The sequence below is a fragment of the Salvelinus fontinalis genome, chromosome 38, assembly GCF_029448725.1.
Source record: "Salvelinus fontinalis isolate EN_2023a chromosome 38, ASM2944872v1, whole genome shotgun sequence".
Lineage (NCBI taxonomy): Eukaryota > Metazoa > Chordata > Actinopteri > Salmoniformes > Salmonidae > Salvelinus > Salvelinus fontinalis.
Genome location: NC_074702.1, coordinates 24,137,734 through 24,163,241, shown reverse-complemented (window position 1 = coordinate 24,163,241; position 25,508 = coordinate 24,137,734). Strand labels below are relative to the sequence as shown.

Here is a 25,508-nt window from a genome sequence, read left to right as displayed (position 1 = left end):
ATGCCCTGAAGAGACTCCAACTCCAAGAGAGGGGAGGGGGGGCTGAGAGAAAAGAGACTGTATTCACCACTGTGGCCATTGTTATTGTTCCCAGTGGAATATCATTTGACTGCGCTCAGATAGAGTTCCAATGTAATGCCCCCCGTAGAGGAAAAGTAGATGAGGTCTCACTAAAAAGTTTGACTCCCGTCCACCACCTTCTCCTCATCACCACCCTCTCCGAGAGGGCCGGCTCAGTGACTGGGAGCGAACTTAACCCCCAGGCTCCTCTGAAACTACGGCAACAAAAGAGGCCCCCCTCGCCACTCTGCCCCCCACCCCCTCCTTCCCCCACCGGGCGGCCCTGACAGAGCAGCTGTCCTGTTGCATAGCAGCAAATAGCCATGAAATGCCATCTTTGTGAGCCTGGGCTCTGCTCTAAGGCTGCTAGTGGCTGAGGTAGCAGTAGGGCCTATTGGTGTGTATGTGTGCATGTGTGTGCGCAAGAGTGCGTACATGTGTGTGTGTGTGGGGAGGGGTGGGGACGCTTAACCCAATTGGTGTGGAATTGACTGTAATTAGTTTTAGATGTTTGGGGGGGAAGCAAGATATTAGCCACAATCAGAGCTAGGGAACAAGAAAGGGGTGTGTGTACGGTGTCTTAGTTAGTTTATGTGTGTGTGCAATATGCTTGCAGGCCATGGCAGGTTTTACCAACGTGTCTTTTTCATGCGTCTCTCTCCCATGACGGAAAGTGGAGTAGATAGTTGGGGCAGATAATGGCCCTGTGCGACTTCCCGGGGGACACTGATAAGCTCCTGTGCTGTAGATGGCTATCACTTAAAGGGCCCAGGGCAGGCAGACAGCAGCATCCTGGTGCCACACCACGGTACTTACCACTACCTGTTGATGGCTGCTGGCTGGCAAAGGCTTCGTGGGCGCGAGGTGGCGGTGGTTATCTGCACGGCTTGGCAAATGTGTGTACCGTGTCTGCGTGTGTGTGTACCTGCCTGTGTGTGTGTGCCCCAGTGAGAGGCGTGATGTATGGAGGGAGATGCCTGATTAATGAGGACTGTTTATTAGAACATCTGTGTCAAAGATGGAGGAACACAGGCAGTGTGTCTTGGGTGGGCCCTGCTATAGCTGGCTCTGCCTCACCCAGATACTGTAAATGCAACATGCTACGCCCAAGGAATAGCATTATGCCAAAATATGCACTATACTCACCAAAATAGTGCATTCATCTGGACTGGGTTCAGCTGATATACTGTACTGTATGGGCCATTTTCTGTTAACACTATTGAAGATACCAATCCTCAATTGTCAGATCCTCAATAACTCATCCTCAATGATCATTCAGCAATTCACCGGGCTTGTAATGTATGCTGGTTGTGTAGTGATGTTGAGGTCAGGAGTTCAACATCAGTTCCATAGTGATCCACAGCAGCAGACTCAACCCTCCCTCGTCTTCCATCTCCGGTGAGGAGGAGTGGGAGATGAGGCTGCGGCTCTGCTGCCAGCGCCGTGTGTTGTTCACTGAAGTGCTGTTGTGCCAGAAGGTTCCCTCCCGTCCCCAAGTGCTCATATTAAAGATATGATAAAGATGGCATACCTGTAATTTGAAAACAGATGGTTTCATCTTTTGAATATTTATAACAATCAAAACAATTTCTCCTGCTATTCACCCGCAGGCCAGGAAGGTGTTAAAACATTTAATGAAAAGAAAACTGCGCCTTGTTTGCGAGGAATGCGTTCGAGAAATAAATAAGGAAGAGTAGAGTCAATTGTGGAGAAGGCGAGAGGGCACAGATATAAAGCTTTATATCTCTTGAAGATGTTTTTAACATATTGTGGAGAGCGAGAGAAAAAATAAAAGATTCATCTGTTTACATTGCCTGATTTCCAGATGCTAACTTTTAATGGTCTGTTTGTTATTTTACTTTTTGAAAGCAAACTGCTCTTTACCGTAGTACTACACCCTGATGTCAACAAGGCTACTAATTCAGTGAAGCCCATTATTTACCTTCCTCCCAGAAAGGTTCTCTCAAACTCTGTGGCATTTGCTATAAAGGGACACACCTCTTATATTTCATTTTGATTTGTTTTACATTTGGAAAGACAAGACCAAGATTTGTGCATGACTGATAAAAAATGGTCTTTGCTAGATTATTGTTGTTTGTGCACCGAAATGTTTTATTCATTTTGACAAGAAAACACAGTATTAGTGCATGTCACACCAGCGTTAATAAATGCCCTCATGGTGCACATTGCGGATCCTGAAGGTTTTCTCTCTCTTTACCAATCTCTCTCTTTCAGAGTATGATCTCCTCCATTGTGAACAGCACTTACTATGCAAATGTGTCGGCGGCGAAGTGTCAGGAATTTGGGCGCTGGTATAAACATTTCAAGAAGACAAAAGATATGATGGGTAAGCAAAATGGACAGAGTGCAAAATGTTACACTAACACTGTCTTATCAGACCCCCCAATCACCATTCCAATATGTCTGCCCCATGTTCCCCCCCTCTTCCCGGTACATTAAACACATTTTAATCACATCATCTAATGATGGCTCTTCTCAGATATTTCCCTGTACACTGCTCAGGTGCACAATGTTTCACCGGTTTTCCTGAATCCATTCAGAGTAATCTATTATTGCTTATCAGATGTAGTTTAGTATTCAGTAATAGCTGTCAAATCACAGACTAAATTGAGGTCCGCGACCTTTGTTTACGAATACTGTTTCAGTTACCTACAAATGACATAGGGATGATTTTCCTGGCTATCATCTGGTTTGAAATCAATCTGTTTTTCCTTGTCAAAGTAGAACAACGCTGGCTTTGTATTTTAGATAACTCAGTTAGTCCTCCTTGTCCCTTTTTTAAAATTAGGTCACATAATTCAGATACTGTCTATTTGATGTGTTTTGGTCATGAAATACCATACCAGTCATATTAATAGAGTTTAATATACAGTCATTTAGAGTATTGGTTTCAACCTACTGTGTAGAAATCCACCTTCCTATACAAGCTAGTGCTCATGTTGATTACATTCAAGATCAGTGGCGGTCGGTGCTGTTTAAGATTAAGGAGGACGATTAATTTGTTATGAGCATGGCCTTATTTCTATTACAGCATATTAGATGACTGTCATTCATAATCCATTCACCCAGCTCAATGTAACATCGATAGGTTTTGGCTACTAGTAATCAAGATGAAAGATAGTGACACATTCAATACCTTCTTGCACACTCTTGCTTGCATCTAGCTGATCTAGGGTGTTATCATCAGTCCAAACAGTTCCAAACGAGAGTTTCTATTGGACAAATTCAGGTAGATTTGTCGCCGTTTTGTTCCATTTGCTTCCGTTTAAGAAACGTTTTTTCAACAGAATGAATAGACCCCTGATTATCCGCACACACAGTTCACTTTCATAGCAGCTACATACAAACAGCATCATCACTTTGCTCGTTGTATAATTCCTTCTCGAATACACGCACTCCCCTCTTCTCACCTTTTCCATTCGCTTGTGGACTTCAGTGCACAACACATCAGCTGTCTGTGACCAGGCAAGACAAACTTTCCAAGCCAAACCTTCATACCAGAACCGTTAACTGCTACACACAGCCTACATCGTTGTCACCATATTAGCTAACATCATAGTCAACATAGCTACTAGAATTAACACATTAGTAAACCTGCTACAATCACGCAGTACAGTGTACAGCAAGTAGTTTAGCAGTTACACTGGCTGACCTCTCTGTTTGAGCCAGGTGTTTGAGTAGGCTAAATTAGCTAGCTAAGTAAGTTAAAGTGAAAGTGAAAAAAATATAACAAAATATAGCTAGCTCTCTCTCTCTGCTGCTTCTCTTATATTTTTGAAGAAATTAATTTGTTCAAATTTGTTAAACTATTGTCTTTCTCTCGCTTTGAGTAAACTACTTTGAGTAACCACATTTTATGCACTGCAGTGCTAGCTAGCTGTAGCTTATGCTTTCAGTACTAGATTAAATCTCTGATCCTTTGATTGGGTGGACAACATGTCAGTTAATGCTGCAAGAGCTCTGATAGGTACATCCTCTGGAAGTCGTCATAATTACTGTATAAGTCTATGGAAGGGGGTGAGAACCATGAGCCTCCTAAGTTTTGTATTTAAGTCAATGTACCAAGAGGAGGGTGGAAGCTTGCTGTCCTCCAGCTACACCATGGTGCTACCCTACAGAGTGCTGTTGAGGCTACTGTAGACCTTCATTACAAAACAGTGTATTTTAATCAGTTATTTGGTGATGTGAACATATTAAGTATAGTTTTATCTAAAAAGGAGAACTTTTTAAATGTTTCACTATTTTAATGTTTATGAAATTCACTGAGTAGGGTGGTCCTCCCCTTCCTCCTCTGAGGAATCTCCGCTGGTCAAGATATAAGACCAGAATGTTTTCATGGTTTTGCCTGTGGACACTGTTCTGATCATGGACACGTAACACCACTGGCCCCCTACCCATCCTCTTGTGTACATACACACATTTTACGTAACATTCTTTATGGTTTATGGAAGAGTACATAAAGAATGTAGGATCTCAAGTAGCAGTCCTGTGTGTATTTAGAATGTGATATTTATGTGTACATGGGATATGAGGTGAAGCATAGTGGATATTAACTCTGTGGCATCCCTTATGTCCACATTAACCCTTTCTTCCCCTGGTCATGTATCATGTAGATCGTATGGGGTGTTAACCCTCTCTTTCGCTCTTTCGCTCTCTTAACCTGTGCACTGTGTGTCTTGTTCTCTGTGTGTGTGTGTGTGTGTGTGTGTGTGTGTGTGTGTGTGTGTGTGTGTGTGTGTGTGTGTGTGTGTGTGTGTGTGTGTGTGTGTGTGTGTGTGTGTGTGTGTTTGCCCGTCTTGCCCACATGTCTGTGCAGGCATGCGCCAACCCTCGCAGCTGGAGGGCTACCTGGGGACGTGTGTCCTCCACGACAGCCCGCGTGCCAACACACTAGGTACGTCACGAGGCTACACACACACCGTCTGTGGGCACACACACTGCACTGTGTCCCTACCCAGTCCCTGCAAAAGCTGGCACCTCAGGTGACTGTTTGTCACCCACAGCAACACTCTCAACCTTAATATTCATGAAAGGATGCCTACTATGCGTGCCCGTTGAGTGGCAGCGATGGCATAAAGGGCACTGTTAAAAGGGAGTGTGTAAGTCTCTCATTTGTGCTTCAGTGCCACTGTACTTTCATAAACATACACTTAGTCTACCACCATGGGCAGTGTAGTTATATTGCCTTACATTGAGACACTGTCTGTAATTGAAAATGCGTCTGGTTAAACACATTGAAGGGCCCTGGTCGACAGTCTCTGCTGTCAGAGTCTGCCTCTATGGGACCCAGCAAAGTGGTCTCTACTCTGTTGAAGTGTGAGAGCAGTCCCCCTATCCAGCAGGAGACAGAGTTCCATGGGTTTTTAGACCCCCCCCCCACCCTCTCGCTCTCTCTCTCTCTCGCTCCCCCCCACTCCCTCTCTCCCCCATCTCTCTCTCTCTCCATCTCTCTCTCCCTCTTTCTCCCCCCCCCCTCCCTCCCTCTCTCAACCCACATCCCATTCCCATTGTGTGTTTAATCCGGGGCTCTTTTGTAGCTGGATTCCACACAAGGACTCCCGCTTCTGTGGCTGCTTTTTCTCCAGGGCCTGCCGTGCTTTTCTGCCACCCCTTTTTTTATTTTTTTTTCATGGAAATGCTGTGTCTGTGTGCGTTCAGTCTGTGTGTGTGTGTATTTGTGAGCATGCCCCCCAGCAATGTGTGTGAGCACAGTGTAGAGAGACAAGAGCGAATCATCACAGCCAGGGAATGCCGAGGATTATGGGAGAGATGTAATTATTACCACGTTTTTTCCCCTTCTTAATAATTTGTTTCGACAAATACTGAAAAGAACAGTCTTGGACAGTTTTTGTGTTTCCTGACAGTTAAGAAAATATGCTGCTATATTTGTGATTATTGTGTGGATTTTTGGAGCTCTTCCAGGCACTCAATCTTTTATATCCCGCTGAAATATTGAGTTTGTGGAAAATGTTCTCCTCCTAACACCAATTGGTGCCTCTCAGAAATATGATTTATATGATTCAATATGATTTTTTGGCCCCATGTTGGCAGTTGCACACATCCAGGTGTAAATGGTACTATATGGATTATTTAAGATATACTATTTTAAGTTCAGTGAATGTAAATGATTAAATCTGTATGAATTCTTTAGATAGAAAACCTCAGCAGATTCTAGCAGATCCAGTTTGACGAAACCTCACATTCACTCATAGTCACTTTGATATCCCCTTAGATTTTTTAAATTATTATTTTCATCCACAGACTTGTAATTTAGACAAAGCTCAAAATACTCACAAACTGCCATTATGGACTTAAATATTACCAAAATGAGAGAGACACCATAAATAGTACATTCATTTTTCCTTAGGCCCGAACAGGCTGCCAAATGGAAGAGGTCATGTCTAGGATGCTCCTTATACTAAAGAGCTTCTCTCTCTCTTCTCTCTCTCTTCTAGCTCTCTCTCGCTCTTGTCTCTGTCTCTCTCTTCTCTCTCTCCCTTCTCTCTCTCTCTCTCTCTCTCTCTCTCTCTCTCTCTCTCTCTCTCTCTCTCTCTCTCTCTCTCTCTCTCTCTCTCTTCTCTCTCTCTCTCTTCTCTCTCTCTTCTCTCTCTCTTCTCTCTCCCCTCCCTGGGGATATATTTAGGCCGTCCCCAAAAATGTCATATTGGCTAGCTTCCATACCTTGTTTTAGAATTAGGGACATAAAGAGCGATTCAGGGATTATCTGTCTCCCAGTATGTGCTGACATACACACACACACAAACATACGTTCACACACACTTGTTTTTATTGCTCACATGATTGGGCCATGGACGTTATAAACTAATTTTGGGAGCTGCCAAGGCTCTGGGGGCAGCCTGCAGGTCGCACACTGAGGCCCTTTATCTAGGGCCTGAATCTAGGCTGGGGATTTTTAGACAGGCAAGTGTCTGAACAGCTATGTCTTATCACAGGGACACAGGTTTGTTCAGAGGCTGTAAAGTTTTGTTGCTTTGAGATTTAGCCTGATGCACTGTTTTCAATTTCAAAGTCTGTTTTACTCATCTGAGTGGGTTGGACAGTGTGTATTATTGGTATATTCTGTCTGGACATTTTCTGCTGTACTCTTCAGCCAGTATTCAAAGTGTTTAAATTGACTCTCTCTCTCCTCTCCCCCTCCCTCCCCTCTCTTTCCCCTCTCTTTCCCCTCCTCCAGCAGACATGGACGGCCTGTCCGATCACTCCCCTCCGGGCCCCAACCACAACCACAACCATCTGACCTTCTCCCAACAGCCCATCCCGGGCAACACGGCCGAGCAGCCCCCCTCCTCCCCGGTGCCACCCCTGCCCCCTCCGTCCCACGGTGGGGGCCAGACCCCCGGCCGCCCAGCTCAGCTCCCCCCCGGCCTGCACCACCCGGGCCTGGTGTCCACCCCCATTAGCCCCCAGCTGGTGAACCAGCAGCTGGTCATGGCCCAGATCCTCAACCAGCAGTATGCCGTCAACCGGCTCCTGGCACAGCAGTCGCTGTCGCAGCAGTACCTCAACCACCCGCCGGTCAACCGAAATGCCCTGACCAAGCCCCTGGAGCCCCAGGTAGCCAGCAACACCGAGGTGTCCATGGAGATATACCAATGGGTGAGGGACGAGCTGAAGAGGGCCGGCATCTCCCAAGCCGTGTTCGCCCGCGTGGCTTTCAACAGGACCCAGGTGAGGAGGGGCAGAATTTAACACTGACTTTGGCATAAAACCCCCATTGATGCCAATAGGAGATTTAGGGAAAGATTGCAACATCTCTGGATAGTACTATGTGCTACCAGGACTGAAAATGAAAAAATACACAACTCTTGCCTTTCCCCAAAGCACTCTGACAAAGCGCTCTGACACATCTGTCACAAGGACAGAATTGTTTGAGTTGTAGTGCCTCAAAGTCAAACTCTGCATTCTTGTCGAAGCCCATCATCAAAACAGTTCATCTTATAACCGCTTACAACAACCTAGCACCACAACAACAACAATTTAAAAGCTACCGTACACCTGGCAAGCCGCAACGTCAGAGCATCAGGCGCGGTCACGGCTTGCACTCCCTCCGCTAAGACATGTGATTTCACTTCACAGGCAGGCAGCGCAGCAGGGCCCTGACAGAGATAATGTCTTAAGATGTTCTGCATATTTTGGGGGAGGTGGCAGCAAACCTCATTACTCCTCCGCCACTTTGAAGTTGTGTGCGAAACCTCTTGATAAGAATCTATTGGAATCAGTGCGTACCGACGCTCTCTCCACAAAAACAGTTAAGTGGATAGCAAGCAGACAGTGGTGTTTTTGTGCAAATTGGCAAGCCTCTCTCCTTTCAGCCTTATCTCTCCGGTATGAAGAGTTAGTAATGTGCCTTTTGAGAGCCTCCTCTTGTATTACTTACTTTGCATTATTTTTTTTCTCTTCCTGTTTCTGCCATTCGTGTTAATAACGGGTGTGATGGTGTCTACACGGGGCGGGGCGGACGCATGGGAGCTCGCCGATCCTTTTTTGTAGAAGCGGCCGATTGACTGGGGAGATTAACGGAAAGGGTTGATGGCCGGGCGTAATAAACATACAAGCCTGCACAAACACATAACACACACACATGCGCACACACACACACATATTCTCGCACAATCTTCAGAATACCTGTGACATGCACTCAATGTCAGTATAAAAGCTGGTCTCCCCGTTCAGAGTTGATACCTCTATCTAGTTATACATACTTGGCTCCGTCATAAAGCTAATTTATTCCATTGTTCTTTAGTGTTTCACTAAGTCACAAGCACAATGTGTTTTCTTAAACTACCATACCATTAGTTAAACAGCGGAGCCACTAGTTCTAGCTCCGGTAGTTGGTGTAATTATCAACAGAATTGACGTCAAGTTGTTTATTACAAAATCATTTTGTTTATTTCCAAATCACACACCTATTGAAGAAGAGAAGCTGAAAATGGATCACTCAGTGTGTGTACAACGGCGGATGAAAAGCCTCAGTCACACAGTCCTGATAGTACAGTGATTCCCGTAATGACAGGATTCATAGCTATTGAAAAGGAACAGTGGATACGCTGATTGCTACGCTGATGCTCACTGAGTCAATGTGCTGTAATAGTTACATTATCCTCTGGGTCTGGGAGAGTTTACTAGTAGAAATAGAATGTTCACAACGGACATGAAGTTGCTGTAGTGATGTCAATGTATGAGTCTTCTCAGGGCTTACAAATAGGGCATCTCTCTCTCTCTCTCTCTCTCTCTCTCTCTCTCTCTCTCTCTCTCTCTCTCTCTCTCTCTCTCTCTCTCTCTCTCTCTCTCTCTCTCTCTCTCTCTCGCTCCCCCTCCCTCTCCCACTCTTCCTCCCAGGGCCTGTTGTCTGAGATCCTGCGTAAAGAGGAGGATCCTAAGACGGCCAGCCAGTCTCTGCTGGTCAACCTGCGGGCCATGCAGAACTTCCTGCAGCTGCCCGAGGCCGAGCGAGACCGTATCTACCAGGACGAGAGGGAAAGGAGCCTGACGGCTGCCTCGGCCATGGGGCCTGCGCCACTCATCAGCACCCCGCCCACCCGGCCAGTGCAGGTATGGAACGAACAGGCAAGCATACACACAGACAGAGGAGAGTGGACACAAACACACAGACAAACACATTTATTTTGACCTTAAGTTGTACAGCAAGTGCCACTACCCACCCCACTCTTAAAATAGGAAGCAACTCAATGACGACAAGTTCTGTGGATTAGTGAATCTCCCCCAGTCTGTCAGTCAGTCACTTCCTCATTCAACTGCCTGACCACCAGCTCTCCACTGTCTCTCCCACAATCAAAGTCCTTTATTGGACAGGTATGTGGCAACTTTTCCACTTAAGCACATTTTGAGTGCGGTCGAGTGTGTCTAGGGCGGAGAGAGCCAGACAAAGACCTCCTCTGTTCAGCCTCGGACTAAAGACTGCCTTTTATTTGGGAGAGTGAGAATGTCCCTGTGCCACCCATTGGCCAAACAGGGAGGCCCTTTTGACTGCATGGCCAGATCGCAGTGGCCGTCCTTACAAAACTGGAAGGAAAGGGAAGAATCAGACTCTGAACCAGTGGTTTTAAACTAGGAAAAGGCCACTTTACAGTTCACAGGTCTTCCTCAACAGTCAGTTGGCTGTGAAAGCTGGACATGGAAAAAGGGAGAGAGAGCCGACCGATGGAGGGGGACAGACACAGAGAGGGAGACAGAGTGAGAGAGAGCTGTCCCTCGTACAACGACACATTGATCAGACTCGACCATGTTTCTGCTATCAGACATACCTCTGTTCAGGTCCTAATTCTGTTTACTTCAGTGTCGTCCATTTCAAACATGTGGATCAGGAGGTGCACACACCTTTCTCGATTGAATAATTGTGTTAGTCAAATTCCAGGGCTGGGATTTCAGTCTGTATTCTAAAGGCATCATTTTATGGGGCAGTACAGGGCACACAGACCTTGTCGTTTCGTTATAACCGGTTTATTCTAGATAGGTCACATCTAAATTTCCACCATTTACTATACAGTGTTTTACTTCTTGCTGAACATGAAACATCACTGTAGCATATGATCATCAGCCCTAATATGCGTTTTTCTATTCTTTCCTTCACATATGACTGAGTCCTATCATGGTAGGCCTAGCCCTGGCCTGGACATATGCCAGTCTCCCACTGACAGCTCCTATAGAGTATTAAGTAATGCGTTGGGAGATTTAGCCACATAAATCAGTCAGGGTGGCAATTGAGCAGAGACAGGGAGGCTTTTATAGGCCTCCTAAAAAATGATGCGGAGGTATGTTTCTCATGTGTGCCCATGGGTGGCTCCAGTGCCCTCACCAGTCTCTGCATGTCCCAGGCTTAACAATTAGAGCTACTGAGGAAAATGTTGGTAGTCAGTACACACACTGACACCCCTCACCTATTGAGTCATAAATGGTTAAAAAGATGCCCAGGAATCTTAAAACATTCCAGTTTACCACAAATTTGGGGTCCATTATCTTTTCATAACCACCAAAATGGCTCCCCCGTTAAATGTCTCGACATATGCGTTAAACATTTATTTTAGATTTGTACTGATTGTTTTGGGCAAGTTTGTAAATGATAAGATTAATACTGAGTAATGAAATTATTGCCTACACGTAAAAAAATATTTTTAAAAATGCAGTATTCACACAAGTTTTAAAAGGGTTTCCTCTGGACTTTGCATATGAATGACAACAAGCCACGAAATGATGTTGATTCAATTCCATGTATCTCTCTGCAATCTGATTTCTGATCAGTTTAGCTTCATCAATGAGACTGCAGTGTACTAACGTTGTCATTGCACATGTAATATCCTACCTTTGTGTCGATACAGCCGAACAAATTTTTGTTAGGCTGTGTGTTTGTGTGCGTGCGTGTGTGTGTGTGCGTGCGTGCGTGCGCATAATCTGTGCTAATGTGGTGTGTGTGTGGTTAAGTCCCTTTTCTGAGGGTGGAACTAAACAAACATGTCTCTGTTGCCCCAGCAGCCCAGGAGAGAAGACTGTAACAACGTCAGACCTGAGGACTGGAACCCCAGAATCCCTGTGGGCATCTCTCCTGTAAGCAAACACGACAATGAACCATCTCTTTGTAACACTTTCACCATTACTGTACTGTATCAATAACATTGTAATTCATGGTTATCGTAATAATGTATGTTATGGCATTTTATGTAAATAATAGCATGATTTGTTCGTAACACTTTTAGAATTTAGAATTTTACTATTAAGTATTTCGTTATAAATTTAATAGCTTATTAATTCAAGTAATTCAATTAATACAAACATATTTATTAATAGTTGATCAATTGTTTATTAATGCTTATTAGTAAAAGTTATTATAAAGTGTTAGCAATATGTTATCTTATATATTCTTATATATGTTAAGTGAAGTTAATTAGACGAATTATGAAATGTATGAAATAATTGAATGTGAAATTGTCTCCCATGTTTTAAACATAGTTCACTTTCCTCCCTTTATCTATCTGGACAGATCCCCGAGTCCAGAAAACACGGCAGCATCACCTTGTTTTCCAACCCTTTTGCTGACACTCCTTACCCTGCCCAGGTGAAGGCCTCGCCGCTCCCCAGCGAGTGGAACGGCAAGACAGAGAGCTGCATCCTCAACATCAACTCATCCATCTATGACGAGATCCAGCAGGAGATGAAGAGGGCCAAGGTGTCCCAGGCTCTGTTTGCCAAGGTGGCCGCCTCCAAGAGTCAGGTACAGACCCATATAATGACCTAGACTCTGGTTGCCATTTTTGTACACACAACATACAGTTCTAGGCCAGAGACCAATAAGAGCACTATTTTGGTACAGGCACACAGACCTGCAGAACAACACCACACACAATAAGTATTATTTTCCACTTTGCCACGAAGTAGAAGAGGGTTAACTGAGAAACTGGTATCATTTTGGGAGAAGTTGGCACTAAACATTTAAACAAAATATAGAAGAAAAGACTGTCTCAGGCTATATTATTGGGAACGTATATTATTAAACTATTAGTTACAGTTCTGTGAATGTTACAGCTTGAGATATAATGCATCAATATTTACAGAGCTAATATTTTCATTTTCTGCCTGAACTTGTCGTGTAGACATTTTGGCTCCTTCCCAGTGTGGTTGATGAAACATTAGAAAACAAAAGAATAAAACACAATATAAAACCAGATCTGGAGACATTCACCAGTTAGGGGGTTCAAAAACTGAAGCGCCACATTGTGCAACTCTCCTCTCTTCTCCGACTGGTGATTTATCGCCATAATGACATATGTCTCCTTTATTGTGGGTTTAGCGAACAGCAGACCGTGTTTCAACACAAAACAAACGTGTTTATATTAGCTGTGCTCTGAATGACTCTCAGCTAAAGCCTGTTATCTCGCCCAGGGAACAACCCACTCATTGAATACCGGCTTGTGTGAGCAAAATTACCATCAGTTTAACTCTTATTAAAACTAATTAAAGAAATGCGGAGCAAGCCGTTATTATTAAAGGTTTCATATATCGGTGGAGCACAGTTGAAAATGTTTCCACAATTGTTACTTGATGAAGAAAAAGAAAATAGATTAAACAGGGGCCAAATTATCTGGAAATATCTGTGGAGGTTGTTTTTTTTCCGCTGATTGCGATGATTATAGGGCCAGATACCTTTGTTTTAGCAAATTGCAGTTTGATGCACAAACCATTGTTTTTGTTCAGGAGTTCAAAGACTTTTTGGAAGAGAGGAGAGAAGAGGGGGAGAAAAAATATATTTTCTCAGATTATCATTTGTGAGTGAACAGGTTTCCACTGTCTTTCCCCTCTCCCCCTTCTCTCTCTCTCCCTCTCTCCCCCTCTCTCTCTCTGTCTCGCTCTCACCCCTCTCTCTCTCTCTCTCTCTCTCTCTCTCTCCCCTCTCTCTATCTTCTCTGTCTCCCTGCTCCACCATTCATGGCGATGGAGGCGGAGGGTGTGAATGTGAATTGAGCAGCAGATAAGAAGTGTGCTAATTATGCCTGTGAAAGGGGGCCTGGGAGAGCACTTATCTCTGGCTCCATCTCGTAATGGGCGCTCCCCGGGCAGCTGGTGCCCCTCCCGGCCCAGGCCCACACCACCACCGGGGGCAGTGGCGGCTCCACACCAGGCCCAGACTCAGAACCAGAGACCCAGGCCCGGGCTCTGCACTTTAGCCCAGTGGGGGTTGCTGGGGCTAGGGTTGGAGGGCGAGGGAGTGAGGAGCTGGTGGTGGGGGGTGGTGGTGGAGGAAGGGTCCATCCATTGGGGTGCAGACTGGCAGGAGGAACTGGGGTTTGGGGGCGGGGGAGGCTCAGTCTCGATATGGAGGCTGGCACATGCGTGTCTGATTGGTGTGCCGTGCCTTCTCTGCCCACTGCCACCCCGGCACAGTGCAGGAATTCTCGGTGGTCGCACGTTCGCATGTATGCAGCCCACCACCCTGAAAGAGCTGGCGAATGTTGGGGGGTTGGAGGACAGGAGAGCTTGGCTCAGGCAGCTATTGTGTGTCTGTGTGTGTTTGTCTTGTCTAGTCCTGCCACTGTGAAAGATAGATAGAACGAGGAGAGGAGGGGAAAGGAGGAGCGAGGAGAAGAGGGGAGGAGATCTGAGAAGGGGAGCAGGGGGCTGTGGAATGGGAGAGGGTGGGAGCAGTGGTGGTCCCCTGAGTGGGAGAGCTCTAAGCAGGAGTTTAGAGATTGGCTTACACTCCAGTGTGTGAGATTGGCTTACACTGTGTGTGTGTGTGTGTGTGTGTGTGTGTGTGTGTGTGTGTGTGTGTGTGTGTGTGTGTGTGTGTGTGTGTGTGTGTGTGTGTGTGTGTGTGTGTGTGTGTGTGTTGTGTGCATGGGGGATGGGGTTTGGAACACAGCCATCCCGTCCCCTCTCAGGGCTCGTAACCACAGCAGACCTCTCTTTCTGCCAGTCTTTAACTGGTACGTCTCTCTCTCATATTCACAGTAGCATTTCAATCACCTTTTTAACCTCAACATTTTGGGTGCAGTGATTAAGTACAATTGAAAATCTCCGTTCCGCTGCTGGTTGACATCAAGTTCAGTCATGCAGCCTACAGTATATCTTGAGACTACAGCCCATTTTGATTTATTTGTACAGCTATACATTGCATTAAGATAGAATCCAATAACCCTTCATATTTCATTTTTATCAAATTTCATTCTTATCAAATTCAAAGTAGAGCCAACATTCATCTGTGGGAGACGTACTGTATAGTAGTTTGAGCAGGTTGTTAGAGGGTAACTATAGTATTGAGGTTGCGTTTGATGATGATGTTGGTTTGAAGCCAGCTACAGGAGACAATGCCGCCAGAATCCTCAGCCAGCATTAGGAGACGCCCCTTTAGTGATAGCGTTCGAAAAGATGGATACTAGATTTTGATGAGAGCCCTTGTCAGTGCTAACAAAGCTGCACCGGTAGAGGTGGTAGCTAGCTAGCTATCTGTTTTAGCTAGTGAAATGGAGGCTATCCGTATTGGCTAGGCTAACAGAGAGGGTGTTTAGCTAGCTGTATGTTGTTGGCTGCTAAAGGAGCGGAAGCTAGGGATGGGAGGCTAGCGGTGGGAGGCTAGCCGTGGGGAGCCACTGACATGGCTTTGGTGTCTAAACTGCCTGACACACATCCTGAGAGGGAGCTGTGATTGTCTGTATCAGAGTCCCTGCTGTCACACAACAAGCGATCCGGGAGCTCCTGCGCCACAGGGCTAGCTCACATACCCCCCAACACACACACACACACAGAGTGACCAGTGTAATACAAAAAAGAAACGCCACCACCAAGCGCCTCTCTCTCTCTCTCTCTCTCTCTCTCTCTATCTCTCCCCTGGAAGAGGCTACGCTAATTAGCCAGGCTCTAATGAGACAGAATGGCACTGATCTGGTCCGCCGCTGCGCCACCAGGGGGGGGGGCAGGGGGTTGGTGCAGGGGGGGCTGGTGTGTGCCATCTGTCACCCTGCGCCCGCCTGGCACGGAGCTCTCCGGGGGGGTGGGGGGAGGGACACTGACTGCCTAGCTGGTCTGGAGTGGAAAGGTGGAGAGTGGGAGAGAGAGAGAGGGAGAGGAGGAGGGTGGTGGAATTACTGGACCTGCCCCCCCCCCCCTGCCTATAATTTCTGAAATGATTCATATCCTGAGTTAGTGGAATCTGTGTTGTTCTTTTTGACTGGGACAGCTTGAACGCTGTACATCCATCCCACTCATATGGCCCAACCACCTCCTTAATACTCATGCATGGACCCCTCCCATCCTACCAAACCTGTCAATCAATTCTCACCAGAAATGTTGGGTTCCTCTCTCTGCTGAGTCTAAGGGGCAGATGTGACGGGAGATGACATTTGGAACGTTGATTCACTGCTTTGACAGAATTGAATAATATCTGATCTTCTAGATCAGGAAGAGCCTAGGGAGAAACTGGGCATGACCACCTAGAGTCATGAACCTAGAGATAAAAAATGTGAGGGTTTTATAACGAGTGTTTTTCTTTCATGGATAATATGACTGTGGTGCTGTTATAGGGCTGATCCAGAGTGATATTCTAAATCACCTCCCAAAGTTTCACTTCTGTTTCTGTGGTGCAACGGCCAACAGAATATCTCCATTGTTTGTTTACAGACTCCAGATTGTCTCCCTGCGAAGCTGAGGCAGATTAGAAATGAGAGAGCATCACCAAAAGGGAAATAAAGGCCATGACTGTTTATTAATTGATTGATTTATTTATCCGGTTGCTTGGTTATTAGGTTGCCGGGGAAACGGTGGCAGATCCTCTATATTATTAAAGAGACGATTTCTTGAACCGGAGACCCAGATGCCTGAATAATTAATTTTGTGTATGAATTATCTCGCAAAAGTCAGTTCCTTCTCCTCCCTCTGAAATGAGCATTTTTGTAATTGTTTAATGGACAGAGGAATCACCACCAGCATCTAACCCACTGCCTCTCATTTCATCAACCTCCTCTAACCCCCCCACCCCCCCACCACTGAGCATGCACAACCGCTCTACTGTACCACTCAACTGTCTGGTTATCTCTCTCTCTCTCCTCCTCTCTGCCCTTTTGCCCACCTCTACCACACCTACTGTACCTACCTCCATCCCCACATTCCACTCCCCTACATTTGCCCCCCGCTGTCCCAAGTCTGAGGTAGCTCTCACCCTCCACGCCCCCGTTGCCTCTCCTTCCCAGGCCGGGCTAACAGTGTGGGGAGAGCCTCGCTCCAGCTCCAGCCCTTTCCCACTATCTCCTCTGACAGACCACACAGGGCTTGTTCTGAGGCCCATTCTGGCTAATCTGATCAGGCAGGCAAATACGCCGGGAAAAGCGCTTTAATGATCCCCCTAATTACCTCAAGTCAATACCAACTGTATTATTAGACTCGGGGAAAATATTCCATTAGGGTGCCCCCTGTGGGAGTCCCCCCCGTGCGCACCGATGTCACGCGCCGCGCGCCCCCACGCTTGTAATTAATTTTATTTACACACGCAGGAATGCACAAGGTCGCACCTGCAGCCCGGAGCCGCCCGACTCGGCCCGCCTAATCAGATCTGTCATAATTACCATTCTGCATGCTTCTGACACACGCCGGGAAATATTTCAATTTAACTACAGCCACTAGCTCCGGCAGATGCAGTGTGGGGATGTGTTAGTCTGTGTGTGTGAGAGAGAGAGAGAGAGCGAGAGAGAGAGAGAGAGAGAGAGAGAGAGAGAGAGAGAGAGAGAGAGAGAGAGGGGAATTGCATGGGGAGACATTAGGACCTATTCGAGTGCTTGTGTACTCCCGCTTTCTATTTCTCTCTCTCTCTCTCTCTCTCTCTCTCTCTCTCTCTCTCTCTCTCTCTCTCTCTCTCTCTCTCTCCTTCTACTTGTTTCTCTTTAGACCCTGTCTCTCTCCTCTCTCTTACTACGCACATGATGCCACAAAGTAGACTTCTCACACTGTATAGCTATGACTTTCCACATCAGTTCTCATTTCATACAGAGGGTTAAGACGTCCCTCACATCTCATGCATATCATTCATTGAGACCCTATTTGGAGATTTGAACAAATGTAACAGTCCCTTCCATCTGTAAGCAGACTTGTAGACCAATTACAGATACAACTTTAGCTGACATACACAATTTGCAGGTTTTCTGCTATTTTAATCCATAATTCACTAAAATCAGCCATGATTTATCAGCTTAATTATGCTCTGATATTAGCAATTAAACTCCAGCTTTGAATTAAATCTCAATCAAGTGCTTATAATTGATGGAATCACACTCCTCGTAGGTGATTGGTGTGTTCCTTATTCAGATGCTGTTTAGCTCTGAAACTTCTTCTCTCTTCCTCTTTTGTGAGTTGGTGGTCCTTTGTGCATTCATTTACTCTCTTACTTGTTCTCCTGTTTCTGTAGCTGCCTCAATACTGTTGTAGAAGACGTAAACCCAGGGACGGTTTAGAAGACGTAAACCGAGGGATACTATAATGTTGAAGAGATTTTACTGGACTCTCTCTCTGTGTTTAATAGTTATCAAAACCGGAATAGCTTGATACATTTTTTCCACACTCAACTGAACATGCCTCCTAATGTTTGACAAAGAGACCCGGCATACAACATAGTGAATTGTTTTGTCATTTTGTAGCCTGGCAGAGCAGAGCACAGATGTGTCAAGTTCTGTATTTGAGGATTTTATTGACCTGCTCTGGTCGTTCTGTCCCAGTTCTAAGTGTTCCCGTTTTAGGAATTCATACTGCAACTGCGACATTCTGTGACGATGAACCGATTGCCATTGTTCTGAGAGTAAATGCTGAGAAAGAGAACGTTTCCTGCACAATCATGCTTTCACTCCGCAGCATAGATTTTCGAGTCTGCTATTGTTGACAACTGGCGCATTGTGATTCGAGAGGGCATGACCTTTCACTCAGTAAACGCTGACATCACATGTTTCCCAGCTGGTGTCTTTGACATCATATATCTTCCACTGCGGGTCTGAAATGTGTCGGTCAAGACTTCCCATGTTGCAATTTGAAAATGAATGTAGGGAAACAGGTTGCCTTGTTTGTTTCAGATTGAGCAGATGTGGGTATGTATGCATACTCTACTCTTGACACTCCTGCAAAAGGGGTTAGCTAACCAATCTGTCAACCAATTCGAAGAAATTCCACTTTGACAAGACATTAATTCATGTTTTTATGTAGCTACAGGTTAAACTCTGTATAAATGTCCAAAATAAGGGATTTAAATAACAGATTACATTGTATTCTGTTGAGCAATATATTTCCTACTAAGGATTCACAATTTGACTGGATTGTTTTGTGTACAAATCCTTCAACACAAATCATCACTTTTAATTTGTTGTTTTTAAAGAGTGTTAATTGATAGATTCATTCTATAGCACAAATGCTCGTGGACGGTCAGGCCCCAGTCCAATGAGTTCTATTGCAGGGAGTCAGATGGTTGAGTAATGAACAGTCAAGAGTATTACCATGTATTACCATGCGCAGAACAATCCCCTGCAGGATCAGTGAGTAAAGCCCAGGACCTGAGCTCTACCAGGTGGAAATAATGCAGTGGTGCACATAGACATCTGCATGAGCTCTTTCACGGTTCACTCTACTTGTGTTACCAATTACTTCAGGTGAATCCTGAAAACAATTACAAAACATAATAGCTGTATACTTACATTGAGGAGTTTACCACAACAGTCACGGCCTTCATCAATAAGTGCATACAGTGCCTTCGAAAAGTATTCAGGTCCCTTGGATGTTTTCCACATTTTATTACGTTACAGCCTTATGTGCTTAGGGTCATTGTCCTGTAGGAAGGTGAACCTTCACCCCAGTCTGAGGTCCTCAGCGGTCTGGAGCAGATTTTCATCAAGGATCTCTCTGTACTTTGCTCCGTTCATCTTTGCCTCAATCCCGACTAGTTTCCAGGTCCCTGCCGCTGAAAAACATCCCCACAGCATGATGCTGCCACCACCATGCTTCACCGTAGGGATGGTGCCAGGTTTCCTCCAGACGTGAAGCTTGGCATTCAGGACAAAGAGTTCGATCTTGGTTTCATCAGACCAGAGAATCTTCTTTCTCATGGTCTGAGAGTCTTTAGGTTCCTTTTGGCAAACTCATAGCGGGCTGTCATGTTCCTTTTACTGAGAAATGGCTTCTGTCTGGCCACTCTACCATAAAAGCCTGATTGGTGGAATGCTGCAGAGATGGTTGTCCTTCTGGAAGGTTCTCCCAGCTCCACAGAGGAAATCTAGAGCTCTGTCAGAGTGACCATCAGGTTCTTGGTCACCTCCTTGACCTAGGCCCTTCTCACCCGACTGCTCAGTTTGGCCGGGCGGCCAGCTCTAGGAAGCCCAGGGTGTTCTTGGGAACCTTCTATGCTGCAGCATTTTTTTGTTACCCTTCCCCAGATCTGTGCCTCAACACAATCCTATCTCAGAGCTCTATGGACAATTTCTTCAATCTCACGGCTTGGTTTTTGCTCTGACATACACTGTCAACCGTGGGACCTTATATAGACACGTGTGTGCCTTTCCAAATCATGTCCAATTAATTGAATTTATCACAGGTGGACTCCAATCAAGTTGTAGAAATATCTCAAGGATGATCAATTTCAAACAGGATGCACCTGAGCTCAATTTCGAGTCTCATAGCAAAGGATCTGAATACTTATGTAAATTAGGTATTTCTGTTTTGGAAAAAATTATACATTTGCAAAAATGTCTTAAAACCTGTTTTTGCTTTGTCATTATGGAGTATTGTGTGTAGATTGCTGAGGATTTAAAAAAAATGTAATCCCTTTTCAGAATAAGGCTGTAATGTAACAAAATGTGGAAAAAGTCAAGGGAATACTTTCCGAAGGCACTGTAGACGATGTCATCCCCACAGTTACTATAAGAACATACCCAAAGCAAAAACAAGGCATTACCTACTGGGCTAGAGCTACCGCTTACAAGAAACGGGACACGGACATGGACGCATGCAAGAAAGCCTGCTACGACCTCCGATGAGACATCGAACATGCAAAAGGACAATATAGGAGGAAGGTGGAATCCTATTACACCGGCTCCGATGCTCGTTGTATGTGGCAGGGCTTGCAGACGATAATGGATTGCAAAAGGAAACGCAGCCATGAGTTGCCCAGCGATGCAGAACTCCCAAACAAGCTAAATGCCTTTTATGCTCGCTTCGAGGAATATAACACTGTGCCTTGCGTGAAAGTTGCTGTTTTTCCGGATGACTGTGTGATCTCTCTCTCCGTGGCCGATGTGAGAAAAACGTTTAAACAGGTTAACAATCACAAGGCCGCCGGGCCAGACAGAACACCAGGGCGCATTCTCAAAGCATGCGCAGACCAGCTGGCAAGTGTCTTCACTGACATTTCTAATCTCTCCTTGTCCCAGTCTGTAATCCCAACATGTTTCAAACTGACCACCATTGTCCCTTTTCCCGAGAGCTCCAAGGTAACCTGCCTAAATGACGATTGTCCTGTCACACTCACATCTGTAGTTATGAAGTGCTTTGAAAGACTAGTCATGACACACATCAACACCATCATCCCAGACACCCTACACCCACTCCAATTCACATATCGCCCCAAAAGGTCCACAGATGACACAATCTCAATGGCACTTCACACTGCCCTCTCCCACCTGGACAAGAGGGGAAATAGCTATGTGAGAATGCTCTTCATAGACTACAGCTCAGCGTTCAACACTATAGTCCCCTCCAAGCTCATCACCAAGCTACGGACCCAGAGAATGAACCCCTCCCTCTGCAACTGGATCCTGGACTTCCTGATGGGCCGGCCCCAGGTGATGAGGGTAGGCAACAACACCTCTGCCACGCTGACCCTCAATACGGGGGATCCTCAGGTGTACGTGCTTAGTCCCCTCCTGTACTCCCTGTTCACCTATGACTGCATGGCCATGCACAACTCCAACACCATCATCAAGTTTTCTGACAACACGATGGTGGAAGGCCTGATCACCGACTGGCTGCATCACCGCCTGGTATGGCAAATGCACCGCCCTTGACCGCTATGCCCTACAGAGGGTGGTGCGGACAGCCCAGTTCATCACTGGGTCCGAGCTCCCTGCAATCCATGACCTCTATATCAGGCGGTGTCAGAGGAAGGCCCGAAAAACTGCCAAAGACTCCAGCCACCCAAGCCACAGCCAGGCTCTAAGACAGCATCTACCCCCAAGCCAAAGACTGCTAAATAGCAAGACTGCTAAATAGTCAATGAATGGTTCTTGAACTATCTGCACTGACTCTATCTGCACTGACCCTACGCACACTCACTAGACGATATATACACCCTACATTGACACTCCCACACAAAACCCACACACTTTCACGTACACTACATACGTACACACACACACACACACATAACAAATACACACATTCCGATACACAAACACACATACATACACATTACACACACACACACTTTTATACTCATCATATGGTGCTGCTACTCTGTTCTTTATTTTAGTATTATTATTATCTATCCTGATGCCTAGTCACTTTACCCTGCCTTCATGTACATATCTACCTCAAATACCTTATTATTGTCTATCCTGATGCCTAGTCACTTTACCCTGCCTTCATGTACATATCTACCTCAAATACCTTATTATTATCTATCCTGATGCCGAGTCACTTTACCTGTACATATCTACCTCAAGTACCTCGTACCTCTGCACATTGATCTGGTACTGCTACTTCCTGTATATAGCTCCACAGTAATCTGGTACTGCTACTTCCTGTATATAGCTCCACAGTGATCTGGTACTGCTACTTCCTGTATATAGCTCCACATTGATCTGGTACTGCTACTTCCTGTATATAGCTCCACAGTGATCTGGTACTGCTACTTCCTGTATATAGCTCCACAGTGATCTGGTACTGCTACTTCCTGTATATAGCTCCACAGTAATCTGGTACTGCTACTTCCTGTATATAGCTTCATTCTTGTGTATTTTATTTTATTCCTTGTGTTACTATTTTATTTTATTATTATTTTTAAACTCGGCGCATGTGACAAACACTATTTGATTTGATTTGACTTATTTGTACTACTTACTCTACTTATTTGCTTCAAAATCTTTACTCAATGTTTTATTACGGAATGAGTGAGACGGGTAGAAGGAATCCCAACTCTAGTCAGCACTGTGAATGCATGCTAAGAGTGTAGGATTTTTCAGGTTGGCCACATGGTAGCTAGACCTCCAATTCTCCCAGGGAAGAATGGTTGAGTTAAGGGCCTCGACCCCATTTCCTCCTCGTTCCCACCCCTCTCTTCTCTCCACGCCAAAGACTATTTGAATAGGCGCTCGGACCTGCCTTATTTGCATATTAAGATTTCCTCACACACACAAAACATTGGGTCTGTTTTCCACAGTCAATTTTTGCTCATTGTTGCGGGAGATTCACATATGCCGAGCATCAAGCAGGTCGGCATTTCCCGTCAACAGATGGGCATGGTGCCGTATTTACAACCCAGTGCACGTAACTGTGTGGGGTGAACGCGCTCTAAGGTGCACACGCTTGCAGAGGAGAAACAGGTTTGAACATACCGTGTTATCAGCTGCATTTATCTGCATAGCATTGTCTGCTAGTGGAGCTGGGCCCTATGCCAGGTTCAAGGAGGGAAAGACAATAATGCTTTGTCTCTCCTACTTTTTATTTCACTCTCCCTCTCGGACACAGAGATATGAGTTTGGCTGGCTCTCTGCAGCTTTCTGCAGCTCTCAATCCCTCCTCTGACAAGTTCCACAAGTCCAGCCACAACAATGGATCGTAATATTTTTCTCCCAACTGTCACAGTTTTTTTTGTTTCTCCCTCCCGTAAAATACGTTTTTTTCTACAAGGTCAAATGTGCTTTTGTTTCAGAGTAGACAATTATTGTATAAAGCACCATATTCAATTTGATTGTGTTATAATCCCCCCCCCCCCCCCCCCCCCCCCCCACCTAACAAAAAGAGAATCAGAGTTGGTCGACATCTGCCGGCTTATTTTTCGGTGGTGGACTGATGGGGCTGATAATGACCAAATGAGATTAGAGATAGGTGTTGGCCCTGCCGTGTGACTGTGGAGGCAGGCCTCTCTATCTCTCTATCTCTGTCTTTTCCATACAGGGTTTCACAGCAGGGTGTTGTTTATTGATGCAGTAATGTGCATCCATGTTGTGGAGGGAGAAGGGAGGGAGGGTAAGGGAAGAGGGGTGGGAGGTGAAGGGAAGAGGGGTGGGCGTGAATACCGGGCTGTTCCCTGACAGAGGCAGGCCTATGTTCTCATTGGCAGCTTGTGACTGCTGCAGACACACACAAACATGGTACGGTGTGCCGCTGCATAGTTGGGTGAATCTTGCGCAAGAATTCAGCCATTGTGTTCGGAGCGAAATAAATCAGAGTGCCTGGTTGCTATTTATACTGTGCTATACAATGGGAGCTCTGCTGGGCTGTGTGAGGCCTACTGCTGAGGAGTTTACTACTCTGTCATTCTGCACCTCTTCACCCCCTCAGCCTGTGTGCTGACGGTCAGATTGGACGAAAAAACAGGCAGGGTGGTCACTCTCCTCACTGCTCCATTCTCCATGCTAATCATTATGAATAATACATTTTTATTTATAGAGAGCTCTTCACTAACTCTGAGAGAGTTCGAGGTAGTTCAGAATTGGTGAGCAGTGTAAGTACAGCGTATCCAAACACTGTTGTTAGGGGGGAAATGAACAATATGGACGTAGTACACAGAGCAACAGAGATGTTTGGTTCTTATTGTAAGTGCCTGTTTCAACACAGTAACACAACATGCATTGTGCTGCCAACCTAATAACTATTACACCAATTGATGCAGCTTATACATTTCTGCACAGTCTATCTAAAGCTTTGAAAGTCTGCACAATTTCAAATAGAAGTTGAAACAATGCTTAAGTCATATATATTACAGTAAACTGCAACACCATTTTAGATTTTTCCACCACGTCACATTGTCATTGTGATTATTAGACAGAAATCCTCACTCCAAATGAAGTTTTCACATCACGTTTTTTTGACCGAAACCAAGTTTTTTTCCCCCTGAGTTTGCTGGAAAGAGAGCCAAGTGCCACCTCCTCTGACCAGCTCTCCCACCTCTCTTTCTCCCCTCAATGCTTCTGCCAGGCCTGTGGAAGCAATGCAATTAGACAAACACAAACACGACTTCAGCTCTTTAAACCAGGGAAAACGCTGACTGCCCACTTGTGTGGGGACAACTAAGGGAAGCTGCCATTTTGACATTAGCTACACTTTTGTGATAATTTTACCAGTTTTTGCGAAAAAATGTAAACTTATATGCGTCAAACATCCTTTACTTTAGTCGTAGAACATTCTATCAACGAGCTTTCAGCAAAATATGAATAGCATAGTGACAACATATTAAGACTTTACCTCTTGTTTTTACTGTTGTTATTTTGAACTAGCTAGTTCATTTATGTGAGGACTTACTATGGGGTTCATGTTGGCCTTTTGTTTGACTGACTAGTACTTTGGGTTTAATCCTGCTAGTTTGGGGAGTGTTTGAGTTGGATTACTTCATCGTGCCTTGGTAGTGTGGTTCAGTTCTGTCTGAAGAGGCGGGGTGGCATGTGGGGGCGAAAAGAGGGGTGTTCCTCAATACCGAATCAGCGGAAACCGACAGACATCAGAGTGGTAACGCGGTCCAAATCCCTCTGCATGCAAATTAAAAAAGGAAACAATAAACGTGGCAGAAGAACAAGGTGGGCACGCAGTCTTTAGGTCCCTTCTACCCCTCTCTCTCTCTTTTTCTCTCTCTTTCACTCTCTCTCTCCCTGTCCTTCTTTCTCTCTCTCTCTCTTCCTTGTTCTGTCCCCCTCTTTCTCCCTCCCTTGCTCCCGGCTTTC

The 25,508-nt window shown here is 45.5% G+C and overlaps 1 protein-coding gene across 10 annotated transcripts in view; it reads left to right on the top strand.

The window, feature by feature from the left end:
• LOC129837295 (DNA-binding protein SATB1-like) overlaps nucleotides 1-25,508 on the top strand; it is a 54,420-nt gene that overhangs the window by 22,841 nt on the left and 6,071 nt on the right. For 4 of the 10 annotated variants that reach the window (XM_055903344.1, XM_055903337.1, XM_055903345.1 and 1 more), the window contains exons 6-11: nucleotides 2,296-2,407; nucleotides 4,898-4,975; nucleotides 7,277-7,770; nucleotides 9,442-9,669; nucleotides 11,590-11,664; nucleotides 12,098-12,328. In XM_055903344.1, coding sequence (XP_055759319.1) covers nucleotides 2,296-2,407; nucleotides 4,898-4,975; nucleotides 7,277-7,770; nucleotides 9,442-9,669; nucleotides 11,590-11,664; nucleotides 12,098-12,328 — 1,218 coding nt within the window. The remainder of the gene's footprint in view (nucleotides 1-2,295; nucleotides 2,408-4,897; nucleotides 4,976-7,276; nucleotides 7,771-9,441; nucleotides 9,670-11,589; nucleotides 11,665-12,097; nucleotides 12,329-25,508) is intronic. The other 6 variants (XM_055903342.1, XM_055903346.1, XM_055903343.1 and 3 more) reach the window with 5 other exon arrangements.